General features: G+C 42.0%; 2 protein-coding genes across 2 annotated transcripts; both read left to right on the top strand.

Annotated features, from left to right (window-relative positions):
• On the top strand, positions 1-8,163 carry adipor1a (adiponectin receptor 1a). Its single transcript, XM_080548266.1, has 9 exons — positions 1-12; positions 733-827; positions 1,075-1,294; positions 1,599-1,712; positions 2,634-2,805; positions 4,163-4,349; positions 4,723-4,910; positions 5,772-5,965; positions 6,703-8,163. Exons 3-9 carry the CDS (start codon positions 1,151-1,153, stop codon positions 6,829-6,831), a joined length of 1,128 nt encoding a protein of 375 aa, XP_080404392.1. The 5' UTR covers positions 1-12; positions 733-827; positions 1,075-1,150; the 3' UTR covers positions 6,832-8,163.
• Positions 8,164-9,324: 1,161 nt separating this feature from the next.
• Positions 9,325-11,613, top strand: rabif (RAB interacting factor). Its single transcript, XM_080548311.1, has 2 exons — positions 9,325-9,789; positions 10,555-11,613. Exons 1-2 carry the CDS (start codon positions 9,613-9,615, stop codon positions 10,801-10,803), a joined length of 426 nt encoding a protein of 141 aa, XP_080404437.1. The 5' UTR covers positions 9,325-9,612; the 3' UTR covers positions 10,804-11,613.

The following is an 11,613-nucleotide window of genomic DNA, read 5'->3' as shown; positions in this document are numbered from 1 at the left end:
AGAAGAATCAAGGTAATGTTGGTGGGCTCGCCACGTCTAGTTCAATGGAAACAATTGGGTTACGACATTAACAAAACACACATTTGGGGTCTTTACCGTCAGACGAAAGCAGTCAGCTAGCTGATCTAAAGCGAGGTTTGCTCTCTCTTTGGCTTGGCTGTTTTTGATCGCTAGCATTCTAAGCTAAGCTACGCGTTAGCTTTTGGGCTCATAATAATATGCTAGGTAAGCTAAGCTATATACACAATCTGACAATCTGGGGGTGGGGAGGGGGGGCTACAACGTTACTCCCATGTTCAGTTGGTGGTCGTATCGGAGCCTTTGTCTTGTCTGAGCTCAGCCACAGAGTTGACAATGATTGAATGTTTATGTGTCTTCGCTAGCTCGATCATGCTAAGCCAGCTAACCACCTCAGCCCGTCTGGCAACAACGTATTGTTGTTGTGGATCTGGAGATTGTTCCAAAGACGTCAATGTTCAAAGTGCAAATATAGTCAATATAGTGTAAATATGACCACAGCACAGGGCCACTACTACTACTACCACTACCAGAAGTGTTTGCATCGCTAAATAGATTGTGTAGTTTTAGTACACAATCCACTCAAATGAAAAGCCTTTGTGTGTTATTATGTTTATGTGTGTCATGGTCAAATTGTCTTGATGTTGCCATGTAACGATCCATCAGTGGATGACCTATTTTTTAATTAAGGCACTCTTCACTTTTCTCTTTCAGTTGACGAATGCAAAACTAAAGCCAAGGACAGTCTTGTAGCCTAGGTGGGAGAAGCATACACCTGCCAGTAGTCACAACACCACCCAGGTGGACAGGTAAAAGTGAATTATTGATCGATCATCATCATACCAAACTTCAATAATATCTGGCATACCTTTTGATTTATTATTATTTATTATCATCTCTTTAATATAATACCATGTTGTTTTTCATTTTGGTCAGTGGTGTAAATTGCACACTTGAAGGACGACAGATCATACCAAACTTCAATAATATCTGGCATACCTTTTTATTTATTATTATCTCTTTAATATAATACCATGTTGTTTTTTATTTTGTCAGTGGTGTAAATTGCACACTTTGAAGGACAGGACAGGACACCGAGGCAGCAGACACAGGTCATCAGGCAGTCCTCCCTATGTCAGGCCGAAACGGGTCTGCGAGTGATGCAGACTGCCGGATCTCCGAGGACTGCCGCGTCCCAGACGTGGAGCTGATGGAGTTGGGACCTCTGCTGAAGGAAGGGAAGCGGCAGGCGACAGGCAAAGGCATCCTGTCAGAGGTGAGAGTGGAGAGGAAAAAATACCCTAAAATGTATTTCCTGTTATACTGTTAATATACTGTACCTACTACCTACTGTACTTATCATGCTGTACTTATCATTACACTACTATCATGTCTTTGCACTCTATCACTATTTGCACTTCTGGTTAGATGCTAAACTTCATTTTGTTATCTGGTAGGCTACTACTACTACTACTACTACTACTACTGTACTTTGCAATGACAATAATGTTTAATCTAATCTGATCTGATCTAGTTGTTGCTTCCCAAGAGACTAAAACGGCCACCTGTTGTCTCTGCAGGGAGCCTCTGTCCTTGCTGATGAGGATGAGGATGATGACGAGGTGGGAGAGGTCCTGACATTGCCCCTTCAGGCTCACCATGCCATGGAGAAGATGGAAGAGTTTGTACACAAAGTAAGTACACGTCACGTCTCCGTAAGGTCTCCTCTCTCGGCGTGTTCATGCATGGGAATCTTTGAGATTGTGGTGAACAGGGCTGACATGGTCAAATGTTGAGATGTTACAGGATTTTTGTGACATTGTCTATTATTATTGTTATTATTTTTACCTCCTATTTTGGTCTTGAAATGGAGCTATAACCTGTATGTGTATAATGCATATTATTGAACATGGCCACAAAATCATCAGCAATGTAATGCATTATAACCTTTCCTAAAGCAATTTCCTGGTTGAGGATTTTCTCTCCCTCGGTAGAAGCGGTCATTTGATACTCAGTAGGCTAATCTTTTAAAAAGCTTTGTGTCCTTTCACAATTCAACAACACATAAATAATATATATCGATATTATGGCTGTTCTAGTACCTCTAGATCTATTTGAAATATTCTACATGCCCGATGTTGTGTGTGTTGTGTGTTATTGGGACCCGTTTTGCCTCTTGTGCTCACATTTTAAAACTAGTGGCTGGAATTATAGAAATATCCTGTTGCATCACTTTTACTGTACTACCATGCTGTATTGTATTATATTGCATTTCATATAATCTTTTTTTTTTCTCCAAATGTCAGTTATTCACTCTAAAAACGAGGTGCTAGGTCTTAAAAATGAGATCCTGCAAGGAAATCAGTCCGACCACATCTATTTAAGTGGAAATGAATCAAGCTGGAACCAAAAAAATGCCAATTCGCTTCCTTTTTTGTCTGTATGGCAGTGAAATCCCTAATTTCATCACCTCGAAGATGACAAAAAAGCTATCATATGGTGTCGCGAATAGGTCTAAAATTATATTCAAAGAGGTCTAAATAAGGTCTAAAAAGGTCTTGAATTTGACTTGTTGAAACTTGTAGGAACCCTGAATTAAGGAAAATCTGTTTCAGGTTTGGGAGGGGCGCTGGAGGGTGATCCCCTTTCACGTCCTGCCTGAGTGGCTGAAGGACAATGACTACCTCCTCCATGGACACCGACCCCCCATGCCCTCTTTCCGAGCCTGCTTCGGAAGTATCTTCAGGATTCACACAGAGACAGGGAACATCTGGACCCACCTTCTGGGTGAGTGAGAAACGGCTCTCGGAGACTTAATCAGGGTTCCCACGGGTCTGTGAAATCCTTGAAAGTTTGTGAATTTGGGAAAATCAAAGGTTTTTGAAAATAGACATGGGTCATTGAAAGTGCTTGAATTCCCCTCTCTCTCTCTCTCAACATTTTTAAAATATATATTCAATTGTTTTTACTTAGCTCGTCAACTAGTAAACAAGTCTCTGTATTGCTTAACTTTACACATATTTCACAATATATTGTTTTGCTGTGCTGTGGTAGAGAAGGCAAGAGACCATCTAGTGTTCACACATTCAAGCCTCTCTTTGTAATTGTTGTCTGTGAGCGGATAGTTCCTTCTTTTTATATCCCTTTTAAAAATATATATTCTTCCCTAGTTCTGTATATTACAACAATCGGATGATATTGATTATGCTTTCATCCACAGCAAATTACAATTAACAGATGTATTCGTTTAAAGGAGCTACCAATGGAATCTGGGTCCCCTGTGGATACAAGTAAAAATAGCAATGAGCTGTTTTATTTAAAACTAGCCTAGTACAAGCTAGCTAGCTTCCTTTGTGAGCTATGGTTTGACAAGTGTGGCCGCACCGGCCAGGAGAAGTCGATACCCTAATAGCCCATGGCCAATAAAAACAATGGTGGGGTGATTACTTTGAAACACTATCGCTCCACAGACCCTGTATAGTTTTCAAGGCCATTGTAGTACATTTAATTGAACACAACCGTGGCGTTGTAAGAATCGTGCTTCAACGTCCCTGTCAGAACCACTGTGGTCCACTACTGATGACCTCATGATACCTTTGCATATACCATATTTATATGTGCATACCTCCTTTGATATAGCCACAATTTATACATATCTGTACATACCATACTGTACATAGCTACCTTAACTGTACATAGCTCATAACTGTATATACCTCTAACTACCGTATTTGCCATGCTGTACCTATCACTTATCACTGTCATGTTTTTCATGACATCACTATTTCCACTTCTGGTTAGATGCTAAACTCCATTTCATTGTCTGGTACCCTAACCCTAACCCAATGACAATAAAGTTAAATCAATGGTAAATGGACTTATATCGCGCCTTATTCCAAAGCGCTTTACAATGGCACAAACCAGTGGCCGGCGGAAAGCAACCATGCAAGGCGCCGGCCCCGCTCGTTGGGAGCAATTTGGGGTTCAGCGTCTTGCCCAAGGACACCTCGACACATGGCCAGCGGGGAATCGAACCGCTGACCTTGCGATCATTAGACACCGGCTCTACCTCCTGAGCCACAGCTGTCCCGTTGGTTGAATTAAAGTTGAATCTAATTTAATCTAATGATCTCTCCCCCCCCAGGGCTGATCATGTTCATCTGTCTGGGTACGTTGACCCTGCTGCGGCCCAACGTGTACTTCATGGCCCCCCTGCAGGAGAAGGTGGTGTTCGGGATGTTCTTCCTGGGAGCGGTGCTGTGTCTCAGCTTCTCCTGGCTCTTTCACACCGTCTACTGCCACTCCGAGAAAGTGTCCCGCACCTTCTCCAAGTAAGGCCACGCCCCTCTCCCCTCTTCAGCTCCTGCTCACCCTGCCGGACAGGTTTTGTGTTGATTTATAATCAGGGGTCATTGACTGTTGGTGTCATTTGTCATTAATTCTCAACCCCATTGAAAAAGCTTAATTCTATTTTGTACACTGTGTTGTCACTTTATGTTGTTGTTGTACTTCTGTTCCAATAAGATACAGTAATATATCTGCTGGCGATGATGACGTCATACAGTGTATGCCACAACCAACCCAGTCCCCTAGTGTTGTTTATTCATAACTTTCATCACTTCTGATTCTCATTCACTGATTCTGATTGTGATTCTCTGATTCTGATTGTGATTCTCTGATTCTGATTCCGATTCCCTCCCTCAGGCTTGACTACTCGGGCATCGCCTTGCTGATCATGGGCTCCTTCGTGCCCTGGCTCTACTACTCCTTCTACTGCTCCCCGCAGCCGCGACTCATCTACCTCACCATTGTCTGTGTCCTGGGCATCGCCGCCATCATCGTGGCCCAGTGGGACCGCTTCTCCACCCCCCGCCACAGGCCCACACGAGCAGGTGCGCCACCGTTCACCTTGTCTTTGTTTTTTCATTTCTTATTATACAGGAAAAGTAACATTACAGATTTTAAATGACCCTATTTAGTGATGGGGCCTTTTCAGCCGCAGCCCCGTCCCTCTGGACCGCCCTCCCCAACCACAACAGACAGGCCAACACCCTCCCAACATTTAAACAGGCCCTCAAAACCCACCTCTTCAAGCTCGCCTTCACCAGTTAACCCTCTCCCCCTCTCCTTCCCATGTGTCCCCAGCACTACCTTAATTAGGCCCCTATATACCTTCTTTTATTTCTTTTTTGTTTCTTTTTATTATTACTACTCTATCTTTTCCGTTTATAAAGCGTCTTTGAGTGTCTAGAAAAGCTCCATAAGTCTAATGTATTATTATTATTATTATTAAAATGTGTCACAGTTAGACTGGCCTGACTCAGGTAAAACTGGTTTTGCAGCAGGTTCCTGACAGAAACACATAAAAGGTACAGAAGGTACAATCACATAGAGAAGACGACAGGAAGACATTAAACAGTTACACAACACTATGCGGAGAGAACAAAGGGGAGTGAGGAAGATGGTATATGTGAGTTGGATCAGTGGTTGCAGGTGTGTCCTTCCATCAGATGGTGTTTATATACAGTATCTGTTTGAAATGTGAGAGAGGTTGTTTCCCTAATGTAATATGGGATGTCATTCCAAATGTTGGTGTCTGTGTGAAAATGATCTCTGACCATAGTTACACGTTTTGTACTCATTTCAAGCTGATTTTAAGTCCTTGAACGATCACTTTATTCTTCAATATGACTTTTGACTTTCCACTGCTGTACCTCCACCAAACCCTTTCCTCTCCTCCGTTATCTCCCCAGGAGTGTTCATGGGTCTGGGGCTGAGTGGCATCGTGCCCACCATGCACTTTACCATCGAGGAGGGCTTCGTCAAGGCCACCACGGTGGGCCAGATGGGCTGGTTCTACCTGATGGGCGCCATGTACATCACTGGCGCCGGACTGTACGCCGCCCGGATCCCTGAGCGCTACTTCCCCGGCAAGTGTGACATCTGGGTAAGTGCGATTATTTTTTGCAATATCACACTACTAGCCCTAGATGCCAGATATATTGCCAAACTTTACTTTTATGAGATGACTTCCCAGAGCCCTACCAGGATGGTCTGCGTCAGGGTGCTTGTGCGGGAAAGTCTTTGAAGATTTCGACTGAGAAGAAAATGGAAATCTCATTGTAGGCACTAGGCAGGCTGGACCTGACCATCATTAGAATAAATTGGTCTTGAGTAATCAATCGTCCGATAATACAGATTGTTGGCAGATCAATCACTATTTGACCTGGCACCTCTGCCTCAACGTGGATGCAGCAGTCGTGCTACTCGGTCACAACTTTTCACGGTCCTGGTGCCCCGCTGGTGGAACAAGCTGCCCACTGCTGTCGGGACTGCAGAGTTGCTACATCTTAACGGTCCCTCCTAAAGACCTCCTCATCTCCACTACTCTCCTGTACAGTTTCACTACTATAAATACATTTAAAAAGCATTAAATGTAGCATTGTAACTGCCAATGGCCCCTGGTCATAGCATAGATTACTTTTTTCTTATGATGACTGGTGGCCAGATGATTCACTTACTTAGACAAATGTATTTGTTGTAAATCGCTTTAGTTAGATAAAGGCGTCTGCTAAATGCCAAAAATTCCCATCCTTATTTGTCCTGCTCATCTCCCCAAGTCTTCATCTTCTCATTGTGACATGCATTTTCTCATTGTGACATACACTTTTGTCTCCCCTCTAGTTCCACTCCCATCAGATCTTCCACGTGCTGGTGGTCGCGGCGGCCTTCGTCCACTTCTACGGCGTCTCTAACCTGCAGGAGTTCCGCTACGGCCTGGAGGGAGGCTGCACGGACGACACCCTCCTCTGAGAGGCCGACTGTGTTCACTTCAGCCATTCCCTGGTCAACCTCCCCTCCCCCCCCTCCTAGAAGTGCTGCTGGAAGTCAACATGGTCACCCGTAGCTCCCTCTCTTCTCTTCTCTCCTCTCCTGATTTTTGCTCATGTCATACTTGGTTTTCTGGCTGTGTTTTCTGCTTGGGATCCTATCTCCCCCATTAAAGTAGCTATAGCCAGTGAACTACTGTATCGAGTGGCATCCCGGTGATGCAGCCACCCACCTTTCTTAATCATTAAGGGGCTCAAGGCTCAGTTATAGCTCATGAAGAACAATAGGGGGGCGGGCGGCGGGGGGAGAAACATTACCAGATTGATTGAAATGTTCCCTTAATTGAAGGGAACCTCTGTGAGGCATACTATAAGTAAGGTAGCAATGACGTCACTCTTATTCTAAACCTTCTTAAATCATGCTCTGGTAAGGGACTTATGCGATAGAATGAGTCCAGGGGTTGGGGTCAGCTCATTTTGATTCAGGAAATTTAATTGAACTTCAACTCATGAGTTGAAAAAACATTGTAGAAAACGATGGGCAACTCACTCAGTTTGGTTACAGTGTTCTTCTTCAATTCTGTCCAATTGTGTTAGAATCAACCCCAACATCGGTATATAGGTAATGGAAGTCTACAATTACATTTCTTACCTACAAACCATGGTGCTTGTACACCTCCCCCCCCTCATCCCTTTTCAATCAAACAAAGTCTGATTGCTGGAACGATAATGACCAGGTAACGCACAATGAGCAAATCTGGGAGACGGTCAACTCTTATCTTCCTCAGCTTGAGATCCTTTACTTTTGAAGCTCTATTTCAGGATGATATGAGAACTATAAAGGTTAAATGCACCTTACAGTATATGTTATTATTACAATTAAAACTATAAGGCACTGCATGGGATCGGCCATGTAGTATGTATTAAGATACTCTTTTAGTTTTCCTGTGCCTTAGGCCAATGGAAATAGTTTTTAAATAGATGGGCCAATATTGCAGTCAAGTGGACATCATTAGGGTCTCCAGACATGATAACTACCTTATTTCTTTATTTTCCTTCTACCCAATCAAATCACGATTGAACTTTGACCTCCATCGCTAGGTTTTCTCGAACTGCTGTTTATTAAGACTTTATTTTTTATTTTTAAAGTCGACTTTATTCGACTTTATTACAAAGACTAAACAATCTGTGTATTCTTGACTTTGTGTTGTGTCCTGTGTAGACAAGTGATGAATCATACATTTCACTGAAATGTAAACACATAATAAATATTTATTAATGGTAAAACAGGAAACCGGTCTAGCACATGCCTTTTCTGTCCCAAATAGAACGTTCCTCACATTTTGCACATCTTCAGTTGTCTTCATTTTGGTCATAACATTTATTTACTCAAAATGTCTTCATTGCAATGTATTTCCCACTACATTTAAGTATTGATATGTAAATCATAAAAGAGAAGTCCACACATGTCTACATTGTTTTTCAAATATGCATAATGAAACTAATAGATCTTGACCTGCTGAAGTTATTAAATCACGACAGCAAAAGCGCATTGAACGCTAAAAAGAATTCCTTATAACATTATCTTGAATGTTGTCTAACGTAATTTGATCTCACCTATTTGTGTCATCTGTGATTTCAAGTTAGGTGCAGCATGTTCATGCATTCTACAATAGGAAACAAATTGATGGAAGCTTTTTATTTACCCAATGCAAATACATTTTTGAGATCTCGCAAACCAGGGAGGTATTCCATTAACGTCGCTAAAGGAACATTCAGGCTTGTTTTGGCATGTCTCGGGAGACTTATCAAAATAAGCCTGGATTTTCCTTTTGCGACGTTGATGGAATACCCCCCCGGTGAACCTGTTTAGATAAAGATCTGATAAATGTGGTGTTCAAACGTTGACAAGCAGCTTGAAGGAGCGACACTGAGTTATGTAATTATTTCCGATGGTTAGAAAATCTCGTAAAACAACCAGGTAATGATAACAATCAACATATCGTGTTCAACTGGAGTGGCTATTCGCCAGGGGAAATTATTTCTTTGCCATTATGTGTTTGTAGTATCTTGTAGTATCTTCACTGACATAAAGTGTACACAAATTAGTATTTCGACGAATATGACTTTAAAATGACGTAGTCAGATTCTTTACAAATGTAAACATTTTCGTTGATCTTATTATATAAGAACCTCTTGTTTTTTGGGGTGTTTTGAAACATTTAAATTCCATTAAATATAATTTTACAGCGTTTACTTGAAATTGTATTCCTTTTTTGTAATGCAAATAATCAAATTAAAATAGGTCATCAATATAAACAACCAAATAAAGTGGGAACCACGTGTGAGTGTTGTAGTGTTCCGGACGGAATGTTTTAGGGGGTGCACAATTGAAGAAAACTGTCCAGCATTGCTTGCATTTTCAGTCTAGTGGACCTTTAAAAAAAATAGATCTGAGGCTGCAGTTAATTATATTGTGATTAAGGTCAAATGCATGGACTTTATAGGTTATATCCTAAGTGGCAGCAGTATTTTTAAAAGTGCTGTTGCACACAATAAGCACAGAGTGAATGATCTGCAAAGAGGCGAGGAGACGCCTCGAAGTTGTGATATATTAGCCTATCCGGCTAGCAAATTGCTTTACTAGCTAGTTTCTAGTACTATTATATATATCTTCCGACGGTTGTCAGGCTGGCCAGGTTGGTGGGAAAGTATTTTCCAGAGATTTGACTACCAGATAATTTGCTACCAGCCAGCGCTCGCCATGGACACCAGTGATCCAGGTTCTGCCTCCGAGGTGTCCACAGCCACTGACCGGTCCACAGCCCCTGACCGAGCCACACTGGTGTCAGAAGATGGAAAGAACAGCAAGTCAGTTCTGTGTCAACGTTGTGGATCTAAGGTTCTCTGTCCAGGAATGGCTGTTTTTGCAGAGAAGGAGGTACGATTAGAGCTAACAGAGACCTAGGCTATGACATTTCACACAACACTCATGTTTCCTTTAGTAATTTTTTTATTGATGCAATGTTAGAATCTCCAAATTATTAGAAGTTTTACTAGTGTGAGTAAATGAATGACAGGAGATAGTATGATCACGTCAAATTGACGTCTTAGAAATGCCATATTCCATATGCCACTGTTGCTTGCATGTATGCACTGTCTAGATATTGCGTGACGTTAGAATTATAAGGTTCTATCTCCATTTTTGTCAAAATTGAGTTTGTTACATAATCTGATCCATTAGGTGTTTATTAATGCCTGTGTGGTGTTATTTTTTTAAATGTTGAAATTTTTGAGTTAGTAATTGATAAAATACAAAGGTTCCATCTCACAAAACATAATGGAATGTAAAAACTTTGACGCTCAATATCTCTGAACTGCCCTAAACGGAGATAGAACCATATAATTCTAAGCTCACGATTGGTCAAATCCGTCACATACTTGAAAGAATTGAAGGTATGCTAAGTTATTTTCATTTAGCTTGTTGTTTGCCGTTGTGTGGCTTCATTCTGATTGTTATTGTACCAAGCAAACTAAATCAAGGGCAGACCAAACATTTGAAAGTATTCATGTAATTGACCCAGGGCTGGTATTGTCCTGGTAATGTTTTATTACGTTGTATGCAATGGTAAACTAACTAGAAAGTTTAAAAAGTGGTTTCCAAAAAGTCTGACATGATTTTTTTCCCCCCTGAAATATCCAATAGCTGTTCCTGCCCTTGATGCGGAAAAAGACCACCATCACCCAAACAGAGGGCTCTGTGGACGGGGACACGTTGACCGCCCATTGGTTAGTTGACGACATGTACACCTTTGAGAACGTGGGCTTCACCAAGGACGTGGGCCGAATCAAGTACCTCATTTGCGCGGACTGTGAGATTGGACCCATTGGCTGGCACTGCCTGGATGACAAAAAGAGCTTCTATGTGGCACTGGAGCGGGTGAGCCATGCCTAGTGTGGTCCATTGTCACAACCTGGAGACACATCAGAGATGGTGTGTCCTCTACAACTCCTTATTCTTTCACATTGGCCATCTGGCTGGTGCTGGGTGCTGTCTGATCCGTGGCTTGTTTGTTCAGTAAAGGGCGATTGTTCTCTGTCCCTTTGTTCAACTAATCAACACTGGTGGTATTGATATGGTTCTAAGAACTAATGTCCGATTTTTAAAAATCTGTTATGTGAAATTCAATACTGTAACTCTCTAACCCCGATTCTGGTGTTTATGTTTTCACCCTGGGCTAACTCAACAGCCCACGGAATTATATCACATGTAGCACCTGTAGATTTGTTAGTGCTTTCTCATTGCGATTAATATTCTGATTCTGCTAACAAAACCCACACAGATGGTAATACAAAACGAACAGGAACAATTAGCATTTGGCCGTGTTACTGCATGAATGGAGACTATTGTTCTAATCATCATGGCAGGCTTGATCACACCCACCTGAGCCTCCTGTTCTGAATAAAAGGAGGGGTTTTACTTCTTGGTGAGAGTGATGTATGCATTTGTTGCTGGTATTGTACTTTGAAGTGACAGTGTTTCTTTCTGTTGATATGCCACATGGGCTCTGACTGCTGGTTTGCCGCACAGTTTGCCTCTATACTGCAGAGAGACGTCATTTAATTAGCTGTATTTCCTCACGGACTTGTGTTCTGGAATGTACATTCCATCCGCTTTGAGTCCTAAAGGACCTCTGTCTACGTGATATCTCGTGCTCTCCTCTAATCTGAGATGCTTCTCTTTCTAAGAACTGTAACTGTCAAA

This window comes from Nansenia antarctica (assembly GCF_963989245.1).
Source record: "Nansenia antarctica genome assembly, chromosome: 18".
Classification (NCBI taxonomy): Eukaryota; Metazoa; Chordata; class Actinopteri; order Argentiniformes; family Microstomatidae; genus Nansenia; species Nansenia antarctica.
This window is presented reverse-complemented; position numbering and strand designations above follow the sequence as displayed.

Coding starts and splice junctions, on each gene's coding strand:
- adipor1a (XM_080548266.1), top strand. CDS start 1,151: ATGTCAGGCCGAAACGGGTCTGCGAGTGATGCAGACTGCCGGATCTCC. Junction 1,295..1,598: donor GCAAAGGCATCCTGTCAGAG/GTGAGAGTGGAG, acceptor TTGTCTCTGCAG/GGAGCCTCTGTCCTTGCTGA. Junction 1,713..2,633: donor TGGAAGAGTTTGTACACAAA/GTAAGTACACGT, acceptor AATCTGTTTCAG/GTTTGGGAGGGGCGCTGGAG.
- rabif (XM_080548311.1), top strand. CDS start 9,613: ATGGACACCAGTGATCCAGGTTCTGCCTCCGAGGTGTCCACAGCCACT. Junction 9,790..10,554: donor CTGTTTTTGCAGAGAAGGAG/GTACGATTAGAG, acceptor AATATCCAATAG/CTGTTCCTGCCCTTGATGCG.